This window comes from Prionailurus viverrinus, chromosome X (assembly GCF_022837055.1).
Source record: "Prionailurus viverrinus isolate Anna chromosome X, UM_Priviv_1.0, whole genome shotgun sequence".
NCBI lineage: Eukaryota > Metazoa > Chordata > Mammalia > Carnivora > Felidae > Prionailurus > Prionailurus viverrinus.
Genome location: NC_062579.1, coordinates 118,220,587 through 118,246,804, shown reverse-complemented (window position 1 = coordinate 118,246,804; position 26,218 = coordinate 118,220,587). Strand labels below are relative to the sequence as shown.

The window sequence follows — 26,218 nt, the reverse complement described above, 5'->3', positions numbered from 1 at the left end:
TTAAAGAAAACACCTTAGGTAATAATAACAAACTTTATTTCACTTCATGAAGTAGACAGTCTCCTACTGCAAAATTGGAAAATGTGGCAGAAGATAGAAAGCTTTCATATGATAAAGAATAAAGAACTAGGAAGAGAAAAATAGAAAATATCTGATTGGGTGAGACCACATAGTCAACCTTGTTTGGGATAAAAAAGGCCCAGAGTTGGCTTGGCATTTGGGGCTTGGCTGAGTGGCTATACAGTGTTTCTGGCCAAGTAGAATATTTACAGGAACACAAAAGTTATCTAAGTTTCAGTTTGTTAACATGGCACCCCAAACAGAAGGAGCTCCATCTTGGACCTAGAAACTCATTTCAACAGTGCTAAGGACTGAGGTGTTTGCCCAAAGTGCTCTGTGATTTCTGTGAGCTAGAGAACTCTCTATGCCTATAGCACACATAAAAAGCATCATGGAAGAGGTAATATTTAAGCAAAGACTTGAAGGAAATTTGTTGCACATATCAAAGGAAATGGCATTTCAGGCTTAAAAAATGTGTGCAAAAACAGAAACATGAGAGCTTTGTTTGCTGAAATCACACATATCTACAGATATATGGAGAGTGGGGAAAAGTGTGAAAGTCAGAAAATGAGTCTGGAGCTACATGTCTGAAGTAATTGTTAAAATTTAGATGTGTTCCCTATAAAGGCTAAATGCACTGCTAAACTGGTGGTCTTCTAATTAGGAGGCCCAAGGTACTAAATGTACATTAGGAGGCCCAATGTACTAAAGACTTTTGCCTATAGCACAAGGATTTAATGGTAAGCCTGCAGACAACTGGCATTCTTATGACTAATATGCTGCTTGTTTTGGGTGTTTGGTGGTGGTTTATTTGAAATGGCTCATCCTCTACTGATAATAGCTAGTAATGAGTTACTATTTTTTTCTTTTGCATCATAAATCTCACACCCTGTCCTTTACTCCATGGTCATAGAAAGAGCCTACCTAGCACCTCAACCACTTCTGAAGTGTTTTCTACTCTTTGGTTTGTAGACAGAATATTCCTCAGAATTCAAAACAGATTATTCCATTTCTAAAAAGCCCAGGTGACATACTGTCTACAGTGGGTTCAGACTGAACTCCAAAGGCCTTTGTGCCCTACTAAATTTGTTTCTCCTTCCTTTATTACTCTTAATGTGTTGAGAGTCTCACTGAACAATGAGTGCATATACTCAATAAAATTTAGATCTTTAACTTTTAGGACTTCAGTTAGTTCAGAAACTTCTTTTCTCTAGAATTTTTTCCTACATTATGCCTCCGCTTTAAAAAATTAGTATTCTATATGCAAAAATCTAGAAATAATTTAATGGTTTTCTGTGAGGCAGTTGTTAAGAGCTAGGTGATTCATTTTGACTCATATTCATTTTATAATTTTTAAATCTTTTTAATTGTATGACATGCATATTTTGAGGTGTACAGATGTTATGTGTACAGCTCCACAATGTTCTAGGTAAGGAATGTGTTCTAGATGTTGAGGTAGTATAAGGGTAAAGAAATGGGTAAGCAGTTTAGTAAAGTGAGAGAAGACCAGAGCCTCATTTTCCAGGAGGATCACTTTCCCTGAGCCAAAGGCAAAAGGGCACTAAGAACATAAATGCAGTAGCTTCTGAGTTGGAATTTTTTTCTAGTTGGGTTAATGCATGGCATACATTCCCATGTAAAAGCAAATGACTTACATGTGGTATTCAGTCTAGTTCAGGAGATAAGACATATGTACCAAAAAAAATCCTAAAAATGCAAAGCACTATATAATAAATATAAAACAAACGTTGACTATTGTGTCAATGCTATAATAGAAAGTAATCAGCAAATAGCATAGTAAGAATAATCTCTGATATATGTGCTCATTTTGAAAATGTACTTAGATAATTCCAATGGGATGAGATAACACACCAAATAACCAAGTCACAAATTTGTCTCAGTTCCAAAGCAGTAAAAAAGAAACTATTTACTCAGTGGCTTTAAGTCAATAATGAGATGGCATAGCTTAATCATTGGCGTAAACATTTTCAAACTACCATATTCAGCCCATTGTTTACCTCCTTATTTCATGCACCCCTACCACTTTGAGATTCTGATATACATACCTTCTACCAGAGGTAAATTAAAAAAAAAAATTAATGTTTATTTTTGAGAGAGAGAGAGACAGACAGACAGACAGGCAGAGAGAGAGGGAGACAGAATCAGAAGCAGTCTCCAGGCTCCAAGCTGTCAGCACAGAGCCTGGCACGGGGCTCAAACCTACAAACCGTAAGATCATGACCTGAGCTGCAGTTGGATGCTTATCTGACTGAGCCACCCAGGCACCTCAGAGGTAAAATTTATATTACCCATGGGTAGTGCATACCATATGAAATAGATGAGATACTGAGAATCACTGGTGTTAGGATTCAGTGTAAAAGACATTAATCTAGTTATTGTACTCTGAATCTCAGTGCTTAGATATCTTGTCTCCCTACATAATACTATCCAGTTTTAGAGCTTTAATTGGCATTTGTAAAATATAAGCTAACAAGGCACAGAGACCTGGAATAACTTGCACATAGCTACTAAGAGGTAGAGTGGGTTGTAAATCTTATAAATCTGGATTTGGTATCTATACTCTTAAAGGCTATACTATAATGCTTCTCTTGCATTTTTAATTTCATAAGAGCTCTTTTTGAAGTATTGTTTACGAATGATAAAATTTATGTTGTAAGTGTACAATTCAATTATTCTTAGTAAATTTACAGAGTTGTACAACTATAACCACAAACTAGATTTAGAACATTTCCATCACCTCTAAAACTGTCTCCAAAACTTTGCAGTCACCATACATTCTCAACCTCAGCCCCAGGCAATCACTAATCTACTTCCTGTCTCTATAGATGTGCCATTCTGGGACACTTAATATGAATGGAAAGATAAAGTATGTGACTTTTTGTGCTCGCTACTTTCACTTGGCATAATACACTTGAGAGTCACCCGTTCTGTTTTCCTTATTACTTTTCATTGATGACTAATATTCTTTTGTGCAAATATACCACATTTTCATCATTCATTATTTGATAGGTGTTTTTACCTTTTGGTTCTCATAAATAATTCTGCTATGAACAGGTCTTTCTATGGACACATATTTTCATTTCTATTCAATAATGGAGAATTAGAGTGGAACCACAGACTTTTATAGACAATATATGTTTAACTTTTTAAGAAACTGCCAAAATGTTTTCCAAAGAATGCTTTAGCATTATACATTTCCACCAGGGATTTATGAGGTTCCATTTTTTCCAAATTATTGCAAACACTTGATATTTTCAGTCTTTTTTATTTTAGCCATTCTAATACACATTTAGCAATATCTCATTGTGATTTTAATTTGCATTCCTCTAATGACAGATAATGTTGAATATCTTTTTATGTCCTTATTGACACAATATTTTTATTAAATATATATTTAAATATCTTTCTTATTTTCAAATTGGGCTGTTTTCTTCTCATTTTTAAGTTGTAAGAGTCAGTTATATGTTCTTAATACAGGTTATTTATCAAGATATGATTTACAAATATATTCACCCACTTTATGGCTGTCTTTATTTTCTTAATGGTGTCTTTATAAGAGAAAAAGGTTTAAATTTTGATGAAGTCCATTTTATCATACTTTTAATTTTAATTTAAAACATATTTTTTTTACATTTATTTATTTTTGAGAGACAGAGACAGAACACAAGCGGGGGAAGGGGAGAGAGAGAGAGGGAGACACAGAATTTGAGGCAGGCTCCAGGCTCTGAGCTGTCAGCACAGAGCCCGACATGGGGCTCAAACTCACAAACTGTGAGATCATGACCTGAGCCAAAGTTGCATGCTTAACTGACTGAGCCACCCAGGTGCCCCAATTTTTAAAATATTTATTTATTTATTTATTTATTTATTTATTTATTTATTCATTCATTCATTCATTCATTCATTTAAATTTTAGTTAACATACAGTGCAATATTGGTTTCAGGAATAGAATTCAGTCATTTGTCATTTACATACAACACCCAGGGCCCATCACAAGTGCCCTCCTTAATACCCTTCACCCATCTAGCCCATCTCCAACCCACCTCCCTCCATTAACCGTCAATGTGTCCTCTATCATTAAGAGTCTCTTGTGGTTTGTTTCCCTCTCTTCTCTTCCCCCTACTTCCTATATATTTATCTGTTTTGTTTCTTAAATTCCACATATGAGTGAAATCATATGGTATTTGTCTTTCTCTGACTGACTTATTTCACTTACCATAATACCCTCTAGTTCTATCCACGTCATTACAAATGGCAAATTTTCATTCTTTTTGGTGGCTGAGTAATATTCCAGTGTGTGTGTGTGTGTGTGTGTATACCTATATATGTATATACACATATATACATACACCACATCTTCTTCATCCATTTGTCAGTTAATGAACATTTGGGCTCTCTCCATGGTTTGGTTATTGTTGATAATGCTGCTATAAACATTGGGGTGCATGTACCCCTTCAAATCTGTATTTTTGTATCCTTTGGGTAAATACCCAATAGTGCAATTGCTGGACCATAGGGTAATTCTAACAATAGTGCAATTGCTAGATCATAGGGTAGTTCTAATTTTAGTTTTTTGAGGAACCCCTTTTTTATATAGCTCACACTTTTGGTGTTCTAAGAAATCTTTGACTCAAGTTTACAAAGATTTTCTACTATAGTTTTTTATAAGCTTTAGCTCTTCAATTTTGTTCTATGTTCCATTGAAGTTGATTTTTGCTTATGATATAAGGTAAGAATCTTTGTTCATTTTTTTCTGCATGTAGATATCAAATTCTCCTGGCGCCTTTTATTAAAAAAGCTATTTTTTGTGCATTGAATTGCCTTGGACCTTGGTCAACGTCAGTTGACCACAAATGTGGAAGTTCATTTCTGCACTTTCTATTCTTTTCCTTTGGTCTATATTGTCTGTCTTTAGACCAAACCCATGCTGTATTGATTACTGTAGCTTATTGGTATGCTTTGCAATTGGGAAGTGAAAGTATTCACAGTTATTTTCTTTTTAAATACATTTTGCCTATTCTAGATCCTTTGTATTCCTGTGTAACTTTTAGGATCAGTTTGCTACTTTTACAAAAAGAAAAGCTTTTGAGATTTTGATAAGGAATATGTTGAGTCTATGATCAATTTGGAGAGAATCTTAATGATGTTAGGACATCTATAAACATAGAATATCTAAAACCTACTATTTGCAATTAAAAACAGTCTTGCTTCTTGCTTTCCATTTTTTATGTTTTTAACTTTTTTTGCTTGCCTAAAGTTTTAAACAGCTTTACTGAAATATGATTCACATGTCATATAGTTTACCCTTTTAAAGTATACAACTAAATATTCTCCAGTATATTTACAGAGCTGTGCAGCCATCACTAATATATAATTTCAGAATACTTTAGTTGCTCTTAAAAAGAACCGCCAAAGCGATTAGCAGTCACTTCCCATTGTTTTCCTTCTTAGACTGGTTAAAATCTTCAGGAAAATGTTTAATAAGAGTGGACATCATTGTCTTGTAAATGATCTTAGGAAGAAATAGACTTTCATCATAAAGTATGGTTCTAGATGTAGATTTTTCACAAATGTTCTTTATCAATTGAGAAAATTCCCTTTTGTTTCTAGCTTTTTGAGAGTTTTGGGTCATGAATGGGTGCTGAATTTCATCATCCTTCTGTTTCCCGTCAAGTTATTCTTTACAGAGCTGCTACCATGATCCTAAAATGTTAGATCAAATCACCATTCTACTCAAAATCATGCAATACTTCCACATTTCATTTAAGGTGAAAACCAAAATATCTTAAGGAGGGCCTTATACTATATAGTCCATTTCCCATATTTCCTCTTCAAATTTATCTTTTATTAATCTTCCCTCTTCATCTGTCCACTATAGCCACAATGGTCTAGTTGCTATTCCTTAAATACACTGGCAAAACTTCAACCTCAAGGCCTTTGCATTTGTTACCCCCTCTATTTCGAATGTTCTTCCTCAAATTGTCTACAAGGCTCATTCTCATTTCCTTCAGATCATTGCTCAAATACTCAGTGAGGTATTCCCTGAACACCCTATTGAAAATTACAATCCTTCCCCAATACTATCTATTCACATACTATATTTCTTCCTGAGGCATATTATGTTTTAATATACTATGTATGTATGTATGTATGTATTCATCTATCTATCTATCTATACATACTTTATATTTTTTGTTTTCCCTCTACTCAAATGTAAGCTCTAAGAGGGCAGCACTCTTGGTATGTTTACTAATGTACTTACATTGCTTAGAATAATACCTGGCACATAGTAGGTGATCAAAAAATATTTGATGACTACATCAAAGAATCCAGAAACTTTTAGTAAGCTCTAGGACAGGCTTGTTGGATGATTTGGGCAATTTCCTTCCCTTCTGTTTCATCATAAGTGAAACATCTGAAGGGATAATACTGGATGTTTTCAGTAAGGCTCTTTCTGCTCTGAAATTCTAGGAAAGAGGCTATATGCCCAGTTAAGATAATAAGTTGAGATATTATGCTATTAAGGAATCAAACTAAGATGCTATTCATGGGTGCCATGGAGGCTCAGTCAGTTGAGCATCCAACTCTTGATTTCAGCTCAGGTCATGTCCCAGGGTCGTGGGATAAAGCCCCACATCGGGATCCATGTTCAGCATGGAGCCTGATTAAGATTTTCTCTCTCCCTCTGCCCCTTTCCTCTTCTTGTGAGCTGTCTCTCTCTCTCTCTCTTAAATTAAAAAAAATGCTATTTTGCCTGGAATGCTAAAAATGCCTAAACCCTGTCTGCCCAGTGTACACCTCGTCTCTACAAGATCACCATAGAAATATATGGTTTTAGGAGAGAAAACTCATTCATTAATTAATTCACCAATGGATATGTATTGAATATCTACAATGTGCTAGGTAATGTGCTAGGCTCCTGGAGCACATTAAAGAGAAAACAAGACAAAAATCCATAACCTTATAGTAAGGAGAAAAAATGATGATAAATAGAAAAAATAAATTATATGGCATGTTATATGTTAGGTGTTATGAGTAAAGAAAGAGCATGGTAAGGTTTACTAACCACAGTGTAATAGTAAACTGAATGGAGGTAAGGTGGGCCTAATTTAGAAGATAATTAAACAAAGACTTGAAAGAGGTATGAGGGTATAGCAAGTGCAAAGACCATGATGTATGGGAGCCTGGCATGTTGAAAGAGAAGCAAGGAAGCCATTGTGACTAGAACAAAGTGAACAAGGGAGGGAATTATAGGACATAAGCTGAAGAGAAACAGAAGACAAAGTCATATGGGGTACCTGGGTGGCTCAGTTGGTTAAGCATCTGACTCTTAATTTTGGCTCAGGTCATGATATCATGGGTCAGTCTCCTTGCACTGACAATGCAGAGCCTGCTTGGGATTTTCTCTCTATCTCTTTCTCTCTCTCTCTCTCTTTCTGTCCCTCCTGTGTGCTCGCTCTCTCTCTCTCTCTCTCTCTCTCTCTCTCAAAATACATAAATAAACTTAAAAAAAAGAAAAAAGAAGAAGACAAGGTCATACAAGACCCTATAAGCCATGGCAAGGACTTTGGATTTTAGTCTATATACGATGAGGAAACATTAGAAGGCTATCGTGCAGAGAATATACTGTAAAGGCAAAAGGTTACAGGAAAGAGACTAGCTAGGAAGCCATGGAAGTAACAAAACTTTAACTTTTTACTGTGGTGGAATAAAAACCAACTGTTGAGCAGCAAAAGGTAGGGACAAGGGAGCCAGAATGCTGCAAAGCAGTGAAATGAGGGCAGTAATGTAGGGTTTTGTGTGTGCATGTGCGTGTGCACATATGAATGCACACGTGTAGGGCTAAAAGAGCTTCCTTTCTATCTTTATCTTTCACTCCCAAAGAAAGGCATTTCCTGGACTTCCTCTTACAGGAATTTCTGTCTTGTTTTTGCATAGGAATCAAAGCAAGCTAAACCTTGGAGTGGAACTGAATCCCTATGATCTGAATGTCACATTTTGAGGGGTCTCTAACCTTTCTTGAAAAGAAAGACTAAAGACTATTTGCTATACAGTAGATCTTTAGGACTTCTTCAACTTGAAAAACTGAACCTGAGTACCCTTTCACTAAAATTTCCTCATTCCCTCCCTACCACCATTCTACTCTGCTTCTATGAGTTTATTTTAGATTCCACGTATGAGTGAGATCATATAGTATTTGTCTTTCTCTGTCTGGTTTATTTCACTTAGCATAATGTCCTCTAAGTTCATCAGTGTGGTTCAAAATGGCAGGATTTCTTTCTTTTGTTAAGGCTGAATAATATTCCATTGTATGTATATACATTTTCTTATCACTTGTTGATGGACACTTAGATTGCTTCCATGTCTTGGCTATTGTGGATAATGCTGTAATGAACATGGGAGTGAAGATATCTGTTTGCAATCCTGATTTCAGTAACTTTGGATATATATTTCCAAAAGTGAGATTTCTTGATCTTATGGTAATTGTATTTTTAATTTTTTGAAGAACCTTCATCATACTGCTTTCCATAGTGACTGCACCAATTTACATTCCCACTAGCAGTGCACAAGAGTTGCCTTTTCTCCACATCCTCATCAACACTTGTTTTCTCTTGTCTTTTTCGATAATAGCCTATCCAACAGGTGTGAGGGGGTATTTCATTGTGGTTTTCATTTACATTTCTCTGACGATTAGTGATGTGGAGTACCTTTTTACATAACTGTGTCCATTTGTATGTCTTGGGAGTAATGTCTATTCAGGTCCTTTTCTCAATAAACAATACTGTATTGTTTACTTTAAAATTTGCCAGGTGGACAGGTCTTATGTTAAGGGTTCTAGTCACACAAAATAATAATAATAATAATAATAATAATAATAATAATAATATGGAAGGAAACTTTTGGAGGGGATGGATATTTTTATGGCATAGACTGTAGTGATTAGTATATTAGCTTGGATATTGCCAGGGTGCTTTCTGCTGCAGAAAATCTTGAAAAGGTCTTGAAAGTTGTAGCAAAGTAAAGAGAAGGAAGAAGGGAACACAGTATAACATGGGATGTCAGAGAGCATTAGGGTGTGTTTAAGAACCAATGAAAGGAGCACAGCATAATCTGGGTTGTGAAGTACTCTGCACTCACCAACATCTGCTTTCTCCTCCCTCTCTGCTATGTGCCTAGGTAGGATGTGCAAGAAGTGTGTGGAAAGGAATATAGAAATGTTATGAATCAGTTCCACTCCTAATCAGAAATCAGATGCCCTTTGCATCTTGCTTTTATAATCTATTTGTTGTGGTCTTATTTGCCATGTCATCAGGACTGCTGGGTAGACATAAAGTAATTTCCCCTTGACATTACTCACAAAAGACAGTGTCTTGGAAATACTAATATAAGTGGAAAGAAGGAACACAATTTTCTTTATTAAACCGTCATGGAATATTTTAAGTATCCAACACAAGGAACAGGTTTCACAGTGAAATAATTTTTTTTCTGTGTGTCAGATCCTTTGAATTATGAAACCTCCTTTATGCCTTGAGAATAAAGAGTGGATTGATGGAATATTGCAGCCTGACTTGAAAATTAAGCCTTTGTCCAAGACACATGAAAAATTTTGTAAATATTAAAGGGATTAGTTAGATCTTCAAGGATACTTTCCATCTAGATTCAACCTCTTACTGTTTTGTTGGGAGAACTAAAAATAAGAGATGGATAAGTAATTGTTGAAGAGTATACACTTGGTTTTTACCTTTTAGTCTAGAATTCTTGCTAACATACACATGAACATGTTTTAGTTATCCTGCTCTAAGCAATATCTAGTATTGCTCCTCTGAACATTTGTGAAGGGTTACATATTCATCAGGTTTAACAATTAGGATTGGAAATGCCGTCCAGTTGGTCACCTAGAGCTCTAAAAGGATGGCATAGATTGAATCCAGTATAACCAGGAAACACACAAATTAGCTAGAAATAACTCATCAAAGCTAGGCTCCAAAGAATTCTGACTTTATGCTCTGCAGGTCTCATTTCTACATGGAAGGCTACTACTTAGGCCAAGGAAAGTTAAGGCTCAAAATTCTGTAAAGAGTCTTTCAGGGGTCCCTGGGTGGCTCAAGTTGGTTGAGCATCCAACTTCGGTTTGGGTCATGATCTTATGGTTTGTGAGTTTAGGCCCACATCAGGCTCTGTGCTGGTAGTGGAAAGCCTGCTTGGGATTCTCTCTACCTCTCTCTACACCCCTCCCTTGCTGACACATGCTCTTTCTCTCAAAATAAATACATAAACTTAAAAAAAAGAGCCTTTCGGGTTTTCCATGAAGAGTATCATATAATCTGCGAAGAGTGAAAGTTTGATTTATTTGCCAATTCATATGCCTTTTATTTCTTTTTGTTTTCTGATTGCTGAGGCTAGGGCTTCTAGTACCATGTTGAACAACAGTAGTGAGTGTGTGAGTGACAAACATCCTTTGTCATGTTCCTGACTTTAGGGGGAAATCTCTCAGTTTTTCCCCTTTGAGAATAGTAGCTGTGGGTCTTTCATATATGGCCTTTATAATGTTGAGGAATGTTCATTCCATCCCTAATTTCTTGAGAGTTTTTATCAAGAAAGAATGCTATATTTTGTCAAATGCTTTTTATGCATCTATTGAGAGGATCATATGGTTTTTATCCTTTCTTTTATTAATGTGGTGTGCCACATTGATTGGTTTGCGAATATTGAACCAGCCCTGCAGCCCACAAATAAATCCCACTTGATTATGGTGAATAATTCTTTTAATGTACTGTTGAATCTGATTTTCTAGTATTTTATTGAGAATTTTTATATCCATGTTCATCAGGGATATTGGCCTTTAGTTTTCCTTTTACATGGGGTCTTTGTCTGGTTTTGGAATCAAGGTAATGCTGGTTTCGTAGAATGAGTTTGGAAGTTTTCCTTCTATTTCTGGTTTTTAGAACAATTTGAGAAGAAAAGGCATTAACTCTTTAAATGTCTGGTAGAATTCCCCTGGAAAGCCATCTGGTCCAGGATTCTTAATTGTTGGGAGATTTTTTATTACTGATTTAATTTCTTTGCTGGCTATGGGCCTGTTCAAATTTTCTATTTCTCCTGATTCAGCTTTGATAGTGTGTGAGTTTCTAAGAATTTGTCCACTTCTAGATTGCCTAGTTTATTGGCAAGAAATCAGAGGAGAAATCTTAGAATAGATTATTTATGCAGAATAATGCAGGAGAATGAATATGTGGGCATTGCAAATCATACCCCATTCAGATTTTCATTGAGGAATCCATGCAGTGTCTTTCACATGTTGTTCCTATTAAGAAACATGAGGTCTTTATGGGGCACCTGGGTGGCTCAGTTGGTTAAGCATCTGACTTTGGCTCAGGTCATGATCTCAGCTCAGGTCATGATCTCACGGCTTGTAAGTCGAGCCCCATGTTGGGCTCTGTGCCAACAGCTCAGAGCCTGGAGCCTGCTTCAGATTCTGTGTCTCCCTCTCTCTGTCTACCCCTCCCCACCTATGCTCTGTCTCTCAAAAATAAATAAACATTAAAAAATATAAAAAAAATAAAGCATGAGGTCTTTAGACTTAACCTCTGAGGTTTTTGGTGTCCTCCATTACCTTCATATTTTGTTTCCCTGACCAGTTTTGTGTGTGTGTGTGTGTGTGTGTGTGTGCATGTGTGTGTGTGCACAAGCACATGCAGTATATGTTCTCCAAGAGGCATCTCCATCAACAAAGTTATAGCAGTTGCTGTGAGCAGCAGAGACATCTTTTGTACCTGTTCATTATCAAGATAAAGATATTCATCTCTCCTTCCCAGTGTAGTCTTTACATTGGTTAACTCACTCTATAGACTGCTGATAAGAATTTTTTAACAAATAATTAAACTGCTATCAAAGAGTGAATAAGTCAGAATCTTGTGTTTTAAGCCTTCTTTGAGAGGGAGGGTTGGCTGAGGGAACTCAGCTAAGGCAGATAAGTTATATGTGTTTTTCTAAAGGTGGTAAGGTGGGATTCGAATCTGATTTAAAAATCTGAATACTGAATGCTGCTTTGAGTTGCTGTTTGGTTCAATTAATTCATCCCTTGTGTTCATAAAGACTTCGATCTCAGTGAACCTAAATAAATGAAATCCCATTATTCTTAGGGGCACCCCATTGCTGGTGAGTGGGAACTCAGCTCTGTGATTAATACTGTTCATTTTTGCTTAATCTAATTTTCTTTTCTCCTTTGTGTTAGATTAACAATTCATGCTGAGTGCCCCATGCATTTGGAAGATTTTCCTATGGATGTACATGCCTGCCCACTGAAGTTTGGAAGCTGTACGTATTGTTTTTCAGTTTCTGTTTACCTGTTCTTCTGAAAGGAAACTGAGTATTTCCTATTCTGTCCCCTAGTAGTTTCTAAAGCTGAAACCTTTAACCCAGGCCAGTATTGGAATGAGGAAAGCGAGTGGTGTTCAATAGTACTAACTAATCAGGAGGAGGAGACTTAGCTTTTAATAGAGTTTTCTTTCTAGATAGCAAATATTATCTCACTATTTCAGATTCATTTCTATCATTAGATTGAAACATTAACATCTGTTTCCTAAATTGTCCAGAAGATAGAGCAAGACAGAGCTAATATATTGTGATGGGCACTGAGTGATGTATGTAAGTGATAAATCATTATATTGTACACCTGAAACTAATGTTACACTGAATATAAACTAACTGGAATTTAAATACATACTTGAGAATGAATGAGTAAATAAATGAATAATAAACAAACAAACAAAATTAGAGTATAGTAGCCACTTCCTAAGGACAAGATATCCAAAAGGAAATGTGTTTATATTTTTGAAATGCCTTTTCTACCTGCATCTTATATAGTTCTATCTAATTCTCTACAGTAAATGGTAGATAGAAAGAGAGAAAGAAAATCTGGAGATTTTCTCATTTTTACAGAGTATTGCCTTTATCAGTAACTGCAAATCTGACAGAGAAATAAGTAGATACATAGCCCATTTTTAAATAAATTAGCAAAATTAAAATTGAATAGAATTTGAGTGAGTGTAATTCTAAGAATTTCAGAGTAAGTTTCATATAGGGAGTCATCTGAGCAATATATCAAGGTCTGTGTTGATTGTGTCTAAATTAAATTTAACTCTGTATTTTAAAGTAGAAAGAGCATTTGAGAAGACCCAAGTAATTACATGTGACATATTTTTTCAATCATTGTCAAATACTTATAGATTGTCTCTTTTGTGCCAGGCTCTATTGTAAGAGTTTGGAAAACATCCATGAATAAAGCAAAGACCCTGTCTTTGTGGAGCGTATTTTATAGAGGAGAGAGTGATGGTGGAAGATAAAATAAAAAATGGATTAAAAAGTAAAGTATAAAGTATGTTGTAAATTGAAAATAACCATGGGAAGACCTAAAATTTTTGCAGAATAAGGGAAATTAGTCATGTCTAGGTGGAAGATAGGTGTTGACACTGAAATTTAAAGTAGGGATTCAGCATAGGCCTCTTTGAAAAAGTGAGCAGAGATTTTAAGAAGGTAAAAGCATTAACAGTGAAGATATTAGAGGAAACTGTGCTCTAGGTAGAGAGAACAACCGTGGATAAGACCCTGAGTCAGAAAAGTATCTGACTTCTTCGAAGAAGATTGAAGTGTTCAGTATAGTATATAGATACAGTAAAGGGGAAAGCACTAGGAGAGTATGAGATCAAAGAAGAAGACAGATCATCTAGAGTCTTTTAGGACATTAAAGGGCATTGAATTTTGCTGAGAGAAAATGAAGAGTGATTGGGATATTTTGAACAAAATGATTATATTATCTGACTTATGTTTTAATAATTGTGGATACTCTGTTAAAATATAAGTTGGGAAGAATAGAAGAAGGAAATCCAGTTAAAAGGTTATTGCAATAATTCATATGATAAATAATAATGGCTCATGAATAACTAGAAAACCTAGAACTGTAGAAGCAATGATGATTGAAAGACAAAAATTCTGGAGAAAAGGTTGAACCTCTCATAAATGAATTTGTGACCTGCAGCTTATTCATTCTTTATGGTACCTGTTTATTCTAGCCATTGATTGAAGCTTAGAATTCATGTTTGGCCCTAGGCATAGGGCTGATGCTAGATGATAGGGAAAAAAAAGCAATTGTTTAATTGGCACACAGAGCTAAAGTGATAAAAATAGAGATCTAGAAGGTCTCAAATTCTTGGCCGATGTCCCTGTCAATACAATTGCTGACTTTTTGAATATGCATAAATCATAAGGCCAAATAAAAATATGAAAACCTCTGAAATGTAAAGCTGGCTTTCCTATAGTCTCCCAATGCTATAAAAAAGAAGGCATGCTAGGCTATCAGTTTACAACCCCAGAGAAGCTATGTCCTAGTTACAAGGGAACAGCAGGGACATACATCAAGTTTAACCAAAACTATAACCCAACTCAGTCTCTTATAGGATTAAGGTAATGTTTATCCTAAACTATCTGCTTAGAAAAGGAAAAAATGAAGCCTCTCTGGTATAAGTTAACATCATCTGAAAACTAAACAATTTTATTATATAGTGTCTGGAATTCAATAAAAAAAATCATTAGGCATACCAATAGACAGGACTATATGACCTAAAACCAAGATTTTAAAACAAAACAAAAAATAAATAAAGGGGGAGGGGGAATATAGAATAGGTCAACAGGTGACCCAGATATCAGAGTTTGTAGACAAGGACTTTTAAAAACTATGCTAAGGGGCGCCTGGGTGGCGCAGTCGGTTAAGCGTCCGACTTCAGCCAGGTCACGATCTCGCGGTCCGTGAGTTCGAGCCCCGCGTCAGGCTCTGGGCTGATGGCTCGGAGCCTGGAGCCTGTTTCCGATTCTGTGTCTCCCTCTCTCTCTGCCCCTCCCCCGTTCATGCTCTGTCTCTCTCTGTCCCAGAAATAAATAAAAACGTTGAAAAAAAAATTTTTTTAAAAAAAATAAAAACTATGCTAAAAAACAAAAACTATGGTTAATATGTTCGAGGAAAAGGAGAAAAGATGAATATAAGAGATAAAAGAGACAAAACAGAATTTCAGCAGAAAATTGGAATCTATAAAGAAGAACAGATTAGAAATTACTTATGGAAAAGTACATATGCAAAATTCAGAATTCAATGGATAGATTTAACAAGCAGAAGACAGGATTGGAGAATTTAAAAATGGATAAACAGAAAATAGCAAAACTGAAGCACAGGGACACAAAAATACAGAAAAGAGTAAGAAACATAGGACACAGTAAAATACGTTGTAATGTGTAATTTTGCGGAAGAAAAATGGAGAGAAAGGAGCAAAAGTAATAATTACATTCAGGCCAAACATTTTTAAAGTTATCAATCTAAACATTCAAGAAGTTGGTAAGCACTAAGGAGGACAAATACAAAGAAAACACTGATTCTAAAATTTATATAGAAATGTAAAAGTGTAAAAAATAGCTAGGCAATCTTGAAGAAGAAGAATAAAGCTAGAGAACTTACAATCAAATCAAATCTAATACCAGATATCAAGACTTATTTTAAAATTTTAAAACTACCTGTATATTCTAAAGCTGTAGGTATTATTATTGGAATGATAGACAAATAGACTAATGGGACATAACAGAAGTCCAAAAGCAGAAAGAAAGGGAGAAGGAAAGGGAGGCTGATAGGGAGGGAAGGAAGGAAAGAGAGAGAAAGAAATCTTGACTTTTATCTCTCATCATGCACAAAAATAAATTTCAGATGGAATGTAGATATAATGTGAAAAGGTGAAAGGTAAAACAATAATTTTTTAGAAGAAAATATAAGAGAATATTTTCACGATCTTTGAAGAAGTAGAGATTACTTAAATGGGACATAAAATATCGCTGATCACAAAGGTAAAAGAGGATGAATTAGAATATATTAAAAATTAATACATTCTGTCTATCAAAAGACAATGGTAAAAAGGCCAGTCACAAGGTGAGAGAAAATATGTGTATTGCATATACATGACAAATGACTCAAATCCATAATTATTTTTTTTATTTTTTAACTTGTTTTATTTTTTATTTTTTTAAATTTACATCCAAATTAGCGTATAGTGCAACAATGATTTCAGGAGTAGATTCCTTAGTGCCCCTTACCCATTTAGCCCATCCCCCCTCCCACAACCCCTCCAGTAACCCTCAGTTTGTTCTCCATATTTATGAGTCTCTTCTGTTTTGTCCCCCTCCCTGTTTTCATATTATTTTTGTTTCTCCTCCATTATGTTCATCTGTTTTGTAGTCAGAAACCTCAATAGAAAAAAAAGTGTTGAATAGGCACCTTGTAAAACACTTTCCCAATCACACACACATATAAAATGATCCACTATATTAGTCATCAGGGAAATACAAATTAAAATCCAGAGGATACCATTCTACACCCACTAGAATAACTAAAATGAAAAAAAGAAGGTTGTAAATGTTTTATGAATAACATATAGTGTATAAAATTTTTAGGAATTTCAATTTTTCTTCCTTAATCCCAAATGCTGGTGAGGATATGGAACACAACTATACTCTCATGCACTGTTAAGAGGAATGTAAATTTGTACAAAAGTTTTGGGAAATTGGTGGTTTCTACTAGTACTAAACATATACATATCATAGAACCTGGCATTTCTAGTCCTGAGTATATTTTTAAACATAAATCAGTATTTATATCTACCAAAAAGCATATAATGAGTGTTCATAGCAGAGCTATTTTAGTTGCTCCAAACTGAAAACTACTCTAATATCTATCAGAACAGATACAAAATCTATGATATATTCACACAATAAAATACTGTACAATGACAGATATATTACACTCAACAACATGGATGAGGTTATAGATTTAATTCTGAGCAAAAGCCAGACACATAAATGTATTATAGTGCACGATTCCATTTATATCATATACAATATCAGGCAGAATTAATCTGTGGTATTAGAAGTCCTTAATATATGGGGCACCTGGGTGGCTCAGTCGGTTGGGCCTCCATCTTCAGCTCAGGTCATGATCTCCCAGTTTTTGTGGGTTCAAGCCCCGCTTGGGCTCTGTGCTAACAGCTCAGAGCTGGAGCCTGCTTTGGATTCTGTGTCTTTTTCTCTGCCCCTCAACTCACACTCTTTCTCCATTTGTCTCTCAAAAAATGAATAAACAGTAAAAAAAATTAAGAAGTCCTTAATATTTTATCTAACATTGCTATTGATAATATACCCAAACTTCTAACATATTAAACTATGGGATTCAGGAATAGGAGTTGGAATTCCTAAAAATCTTACACATTAAATGTTATTCATAAAATATTTCCAACCTTCTTTATGTTCCTTAGTCATTAGTATGAATATCCAAATTTTTTTTGAATAAATAAGAAATGTAAGTTTAGAAGTAGTAGCAAAGACCAGTAGTGTATAAAAGATAGTCAAAATCTGGAAAATACCAGCAAATCTTATTATATACTGTTTGAATAACAAGATTTTCTTTATTTCTTAGCAAGGTAAGCAGCACTACACAGAATCAAAAGTCAAAATTACCAATTTAAGGGTTTACTTTGCTTCTCAAACTTATTCTTGAAATCACACCCACAGAGTTTGTATATTTTATGCTATGCATATAATATAGACTTATTAATGTATAATTTGTAAGAAAGACTCACCATTACCAGAATACAGGGCCACAAACATATATATATACAATAAGCAAAATCAACTGATAAGATCAACATATACTCCTGTACTGATATGTGGAATTTTCATAATCTTTTACTCAATGTGCCAGCATTTCCTGCTCTTGCTTTTAACTTGACATTAGTAGATTCCTTCAAATCAGTCATATTTGTATGTCCATTGTTAAGCTTTAATTCTTACAGGAGAATTATATTACTTTTTCTATTTTGCTCATTTCAACTATTTTTATCAGTATTTGATATTCAGAAAGTATATAAATTTTCTAATAAATGCCAGGAAGGAATTCCTACATAGAAACAATAATCAGGATAGTGGTTACCCATGGTGCAGGCTGTGCTTAAACAGGGACACAAATAGTGCTTCTGGATGCTGATTATATGGAATATAAGCCTGGTGTTCAGAAAAGATGACTGGAGATCTAATTTAGGTATCATTTAAAGCCATAGGCTGGAGGATATCACTAAGGAAATGACTGTACGTAGATAAAAGTATCAAGAGCTGTATCTTCAGTCACTATAACATTTAAAGACTACAGAGAAGAGAATAACACAGTAAATATGGAGGAGAAGACAGGTAAAGTATTAGGAATCTTATTGGAACATATTATCCTGGAATCCAAAGAGAGTGCATCAAGAAGAAAAGAGTAATTTAAATTCTTAAATTAAGTGGGCAGTGGAAATTAGTCTTAAAATAATCTCTAATGAGAACAAAGTGGTGGTTACTAGGGGGGGAAGTAAGGGTGAGGGATGGGTGAAAAAGGGGATAGGGATTAAGGAGTGCATTTGTGATGAGCACCGGGTGATGTATGGAATTACTGAATCACTATATCGTACACCTGAAACTAATGTAACACTCTATGTTAACTATACTGGAATTTAAATAATGGAAAAAAATACAATGGGAAAAATATCTCTAATGAGGAACAATTCTGGAATGGTAGAGTAAGGTCTTCTGAAAATCTCTTCCATAAAACCAATCAGAACATTGTAAAAATTTTTCAAAATAAACTTTCTCCAAACTCTCTCCAAAGGTTCACAGCCAATATAAGGAGTATTATTCAAGAGAAGTACTTATTCTCAGTAAAATCAGGGAGTCCTATTGCCATCCATTTCTTCCACATTCTGTAGAAGCCTTGAAGATTTTGAAATAACAGAAAAGTCAATCCATCAGGAAGATATAATGATTGTAAAGATATATGTATTTAACCACAGAACCCCAAAATACATGAAGCAAAATTGAAAGAATTGAAAGGAGAAATAGATAATAGTAATAGCTAAAGATTTCACTACTCCACTTTCAACAGATCACTAGAGAAAACATCAACATAGAAGTAAAAGACTTGAACAAAATTATAAACTGACTAGATCTAACATTTATACTGTACCAAACAACATCAAAATACACATTACTCTTAAGAGCACATGGAACATTTATCTGGGGTAGACCATATGTTAGACCATATTAGACCATAAAACAATACTCAATAAGTTTAAAAGTATTAAAACCATACAAAGTGTGTTCAATTGAATGAAATTAGAAATGAAAAACCAGAGAATTTGAGAAATTCACAAATGTGCTGACATATGCACTCCTAAATAGTGTACTCCGTAATAAAGAATGGGTCAAAGAAAACATCATAAGGGATATTAGAAAATAGTTGAAATAAATGAAAATTATGTACCATATACCAAAATTTATGGAATGCATCAGCTAAAGTAATGTTCAGAGGGAAATGTATAACTGTAAAGCATATATTAAAAAGAAGAAAGTAATAATCTGTCTTTCTACTTTAAGAAACTAGAAAAAAGAAGAGCAAACTAAACCCAAAACAAGTAGAAGGAAGAAAATAATAAATGTTGGAGGGCAATTAAATGAAATAGATAATAGAAAAAACATTTAAGAGAATCAAAGAATCTAAAAGTTGGTTCTTTGAGAAGATCAACAAAACTGGTAAACCTTTAGCTAGACTGACCAAGCCAAAAAAAGAAGAAGAATTAAATTATTAAAATTTTAAAGAAAGGAAATTATTACCTTACAGAAATAAACAGGATCATACAGGAATACTATGAGCAACTGTATGCCAACAAATTAGACAGCTGAGATGAAATGGAGAAATTACTAGAAATATACAAATTATTGAAACTGACTAAAGAAGAAATAGAAATTGTTTTTGAACTCATAACAAAGACATTACATTAGTAATATAATAACTTCCCCCCCCCCACAAAACAAAACACAAAAGAAACAAACAACAAGGCTAAATGGCCTCACCATTGAAATATACCAAATATTTAAAGAAGAATTATTACTAAGTCTTCACAAAGTTTTGCAAAATATAGAAGAAGAGGTAACATTTCTTTACTTCTTAAATCAGGTCATTATTACTCTGATTTTAAAAAAAATCACAAGAAAAGGAAAATATTTATTATGAGTATAAATAATAAAATCTTCAACAAAAAACTAGCAAACTGAATGAAGCAACTTATAAATGGATTGTACACTATGTTTAAGTGCGATTCATCCTAAGAATATAAAGTTGGCTTAATATCCAAAATTCAATGTAATACACCATATTAGTAGAATAGAGGACAAAAACCACATGATCACCACAATAGATGCAGAAACACATATCCCCCATGCTAGAAATCTAAAATTTGTCCAGTAAGTAGTAGCTATAACTTGTCCTACCATTTCAGATAATTTGAAGTCCTGAGAATTTAAGTATTTGTTTTAGTTATAAATTTATACAATGTCTGTTTCCATTTGGTCTCATATATACCAACCTTAGGCTGTAGTTGTTATGTTCATCAGAATCCTTATATTTTTACTCAATATGCCCAAACTGACTGATTAATTTTTCTCTAAAACCTTTTGTGTTCCCTTTCTTGGTTTATTTAGATTCTGTATTCTGATTGTTACATACTTCTTCAACTTCATCTTATATTGCTCTCTCCTTTACATTGGCCTTCTGCTAGTTCATAGAACAGTGCAGATATTTCCTACTTAGAAGCCTTTGTACTTGTTTTCTTGGCCTAAAATATTCCCCATCAAGCTCTGGCTCTTTCTCATTTTTTAGGTTTCAGATTAAAAACCACTCCCCCAAAGAGGTCTTCTCTGATCACTGTATCTAATGAAACCCCTCCCCAGCTCTGTGCCTTATATGTCTAATATAATACATAATATTTGTTGACTGATCAGTCAAGCATGCAATCAGTCTCTGACAAGATAAGTTCAAAGGGAATGCTTTCTCTTGGTGCCATTGTGGCAGGATTGTTTTTTATTTCCCATTTTCCTGGAGCCTAACACATACCAAGGCTCAAATAACAGAAAGAGAGAATGAAATGTTTGTGTCATCATAGCCTATACAATATGTTGAGGGGGCCATTCTGGGGGTGTAATAGTTCCAATATTGTGGTAGATATCCTTTCTGCAGCATTCACCTCCAACACACACACTCTGCCCCTGCTCCTCCATGAAAATAGAATTATTGGAACTGAGAAATAAGGATAGAAAAGAAAGGTATGGGAGAGAAGCTGAGAGGTTAAAGGAGCCCAAGGGGCATGGAGGAAGGAGAGAAGAAAGAGAAGACCTAAAGGGGAAGAGTTCTGTTCCTCACTAGGTGAATGAATTTCGTCATTATCTACAACTTGCAAAAGCTACAATCTTAGAGTCATGTAGAATCCTTCCTTAAATGTCCTCCTTTCCTTTCTTAACCTTCATGAAAAGCTATCAGTTATAATCTGTTCTACCTCTGAAATCTCCTCTATCTCACTCAATTAAACTTAATTACCATCTGTTATGCCCTAAGAGTCACTTACACCAAAATTTGTGAAGGCCTTTACCTGATGTTTTAGCTTTAGTTTCATTATTTCCACCTAGTTATCCATACTGCAGCAAGGGCATTCTTTCATAAGCATACATTTTGCTATGTCATTCTCTACTTGAGGCACATCCACAACTAAAACCCTCATTTCTTAGTGTGGGCAATTAGGGCAAATATTACCTCAGCTTCTCTCTAGCGTCTAAATCGAGGGGTACCATTAATTCCCTTAACACTGATGTTCCTGTATGCTTTTTGCCTTTGCTGTGTTGTTCTTTTGATATGAGTGTCATTTCACCCTTTAAAGGTGGTCTCATCTTCTAAGCATTATCTACTTTATGAATCCTTCCCTAAAAGTCCACTCTGAGCAGAAGCAATGGTGCCATCCCCACACCCAACCCCACCACCACCACCATGGGTTCCTTTAACTTTTGTTTACCATTACAGGGTTAGGCTGTGAATAATCAAGTAGTTTTCAATTTATTTTTTGAATTTATTTCTCATTCTTTCATCTCTTCCTTTATTAGTTCATGCCTTTCCTGCTTTGACCTCCATCATAGAAGATAATTTTTTCCCTATAAATCCCTCTGTTCCTGTATATTATTGCCAAAGAAATGAAACTATTACATTTTGCTTAAAACAAGTTGACATTCTGGGCCCGGTGACATTTCTAAGGTATGGATAGCAGCATGTTTTATTGTCACATCTGTACTAGAACTGCTAGGATTTTTAGGGCTAGTATTCAGGATTGTCCACTCAAAGTACTCAGCTGAAGTTAAGAGATCTACCAAGAAATTCCTTTTCTTTCTTAGGGGTGGAAAATATCTCTATCCCCTACTCTTTCCCTGAACAGACCTGGTCTAGTCTTTACATTGTCAAACTCTTGAGTATATTGGGCAGAACACTGATTGCACTGTCCTATAAACATAAAGAGTTACAACCACCTGAACAGCAAAGATAAGAATAAATATACAGGTGATTCTCTGCTTAGGAGTAGTGGAACCCCAAGTATATATACTACAGATGGAAGGCACTGGGGAAAATGAAAAGATAGGGCCTTGTGATAGTCTTCACTTAATAGTCTTATAAATTTTAAATAAGGAAATGAGAAGAATCCTAAGGAGAGGATTTCCCTTTCTTCTTGGTGATAATAGTTTAAAGATCTATAATTCAAGTTGGGAACCCTAGATACCCATAGGCATCAGAAGATGCTTTGTTTCCATTTCCAAGACTGAATCACAAAAGACCATAGCCATTTATAGGAGATCTCTAGACCAGAGGTTGCAAATTGGTAGCTTGAAAATTTAATTTGTTTGATCCATATAGTGTTTATAACTTTTTTAAAAATTAATGTTTATTTTTGAGAGAGAGAGAGACAGATTGTGAGCAGAGGAGGGGCAGAGAGAGAGGGAGACACAGAACCTGAAGCAGGCCCCAGGCTCTGAGCTGTCAGCATAGAGCCCGACACGGGGCATGAACTCACGGACTGTGAGATCATGACCTGAGCCAAAGTCGGATGCTTAACCAACTGAGCCACCTAGGTGCCCCATAACTTTTAAAGTTATTTGCAATGATTTGAAATTTGGGAGATGTCACATAAATCCCAAGATTTTTTTATAATTTTATGAAGTCAGAAGATGTGACATTGGTCTCAAACTCTCACATGGCCACAATCGGCTGAGTAGTGGTTGTTCTTGTTAATGGGCATATGCTTGCCATTCCCCCAAATCTCTATCACTTTTTACTCTCTTCCTGAAAAAGGGTCCAATGTTAGTTGCCATTAATCAACTCGCTTGCATTTTTACATATAGTAGAATTGAGAGCTGCTAGTAGAATTAAAAGGAATGTGACATAGTTCTTATACCTGTAGCTGTCAAAACATAAGGAAAAAAGACTGAGAGGACTGGTTTCAAAACATATAGGGGAGTTTGCATTTCCTTATAGAAATGAAGAATATTTTGGGGTACCTGGGTGGGTCAGTCAGTTAAGTGTACAACTTTTGATTTCAGCTCAGGTCATGATCTCATAGTGGTGAGATTGAACCCCGCATCAGGCTCCATGTTGACCATGGAGATGGAGCCTCCCTCCCTCTCTCTCTCTCTCTCTCTCTCTCTCTCCTTTTGTCCCTCCCCCACTTGCTCTCTCACTCTCAAAAAGTAAAAAAAAAAAAAAACTAGAAATGAATGTTTCTACATCTTTACTATGCATACAAAGTATGCCTTTGTTGAAGAAATACAACTTCAGGTATTAACATCATGCAATTTGGTATAGAGAATTATAACTGATATATAAAAAAGATGTACAATAGAAATCTTAATTAACCTTAAAACATAGACTGAAAGTTCAACAGGTTTTGTGTTTGAATGCCTACACTAAGTGTTGCTGCTGGGAAATGCAATTAATACATTGAGCAACAAACATTCCCAGGTACCAAAATATTTTATAGATGCCAAATTTATAAGAATGTCTATTGCAGAAGAATTATATGTTGAACTAGAAGTATTTTTTTCGGTGCTGAATAAATGACTGAGGCCATATACAGAGCATATTATGTGGAAAGTTGGATTTCTTGTGGCATTTTCTTTTGTAGCTTATGAGAGAACAGATATAAAAAACACTATAGAGTTATATGTATTTTTTCATGATTACATTGAGAATTTTGATGTGAATGAAGAAATTTTTGGCTTTTGCCCATTACAAGCAAATCAGAAAATGCTTTACTTGGGTATATTGAAAAAATTCCTAAGTATAATATAAGCAGACCACAATTAGTACATTTGAGTGTTAATGTCAGATTTATGAAATGTATATCTAATGCTGCAAAGTTTTATAGAGACAAATTTATGTTTGTTCATTGGTAGATTCACTAGGAATTATTTGCTTTGTGGTAAAAAGGCTTAAATAGAGCATATTATAGAGACAGAAGCTGCTACCAGGAGCTGGAGACCTCGAACTGACTTCAACAACAGCTCAAAAGTTGGGCAAAATTGATGAACAGTATGTTTCAGTTTCTCTTTATGAGCCTAGGTGCCTAAGTTAGGGCAAGGTGCTTGCCCCCAAAATTAAACCCACTGTACAAAGAGTAAATCTGTGTCTGGAAAGAGAGCAACTCTTTTCCTTTAAGAAACTGACTTAAACTAAATAACCTCACTCCTTAGTCTCTCACCATTTCTCTTGCCCACACCTCTGTTAAAACTAATCCATACTAAATTCCATACTCAATGTGGGAATTCCAAATACAAAATCTGACATTAACATCTTGGTGCAGAAGAAAAGGAAGCAGGTTTCTGTTTTGAAATCAAAATGGTAATAGTTTTTAAAAGAAAATTACAATAGGGTACCTGGGTGGCTCAGTCAGTTATACATCCGACTTCAGCTCAGGTCATGATCTGGTGGTCCATGGGTTTAAGCCCCACATCAGGCTCTGTGCTGACAGCTCAGAGCCTGGAGCCTGTTTTAGATTCTGTTTCTCCCTCTCTCTCTGCCCCTCCTCTGCTCATGCTCTCTCTCTCTCTCTCACTGTCTCTCTCAAAAATAAACATTAAAAAATAATAAAAAATAAAATTGTAATAATTAATTATGGCTATTTTTAATTTGGAAGTTTTCATGTTTTTAATTTAAAATATTCCTACTATGATTTTTTACCTTATCTCATATGCTCACCCCATAATCATTTTAAAAAGCTTTATTATATTTCTGACAGGCTTTTTAAAGAATATAATTTATTGTCAAATTGGCTTACATACAACACCCATTGCTCATCCCAACAAGTGCCCTCCTCAATGCCCATCACCCAAATAGCCTGATTTACTTATGTAAGATACCCCTGTAGCTCCTGCAGGCATTTGAATTTTTGATATCTATATTAGATAATATTTTAGCTACTCCTCCCCTTGCCTCTACTGTTGACCCTCCAAGAGAAGGAAAAGTTTAACAATTTATTGTCAGTCCAGAAGATGGTGAGTTATTGAAAGAACAGACCACTTTGGGTTCACTTCTGTGTACCCAGCATAAACTATAGTAGTCATTCAATGAGTGTTTACTAGATGGATGTATAAATCTCATGCAAGTTTAGTATTAAAGATAATTATTTTCCTTTCCCTTCAACTTCTTCTTGACCCTTTTCTGCCTTAGATGCCTATACAACAGCTGAAGTGGTTTATTCGTGGACTCTTGGGAAGAACAAATCTGTGGAAGTAGCACAGGATGGCTCCCGCCTGAATCAGTACGACCTGCTGGGCCATGTTGTTGGGACAGAGATAATCCGGTCTAGTACAGGTATTTATTTATTTTATTTAATAAGCATTCTTGTAATATGTATCACATACCAGTTGCTATTGTAAGTCCTTGTAATAACATGCAATCCTCAAAACAGTCTTGTGATGTAGGTACTATTATCATAAGGAAACTGAGGCATAGAAATATTCAGTAATTTGTCCCATGTCACATTATGTAATAGAGCCAAGATCTGAACTCAGGTAGATTGGATCCCAGAACAATGCTTTTAATTGTGATGCCCTCCTGTCTCTTGGTGAGTGGGTTAGAAAGTCAAAGCATTAGGGCTGGACTGTGGTAGAAGAGAAGGCAAAGGGAAACCATGATGGTGGGAAAACTGA

The 26,218-nt window shown here is 35.1% G+C and overlaps 1 protein-coding gene across 1 annotated transcript in view; it reads left to right on the top strand.

Moving 5' to 3' along the window:
* The window catches only part of GABRA3 (gamma-aminobutyric acid type A receptor subunit alpha3), a 349,260-nt gene that overhangs the window by 256,969 nt on the left and 66,073 nt on the right, over window positions 1–26,218 (top strand). The window contains exons 6-7 of the mRNA XM_047843032.1: window positions 12,318–12,400; window positions 25,737–25,880. Of these exons, the coding sequence (XP_047698988.1) occupies window positions 12,318–12,400; window positions 25,737–25,880 (227 nt within the window). The remainder of the gene's footprint in view (window positions 1–12,317; window positions 12,401–25,736; window positions 25,881–26,218) is intronic.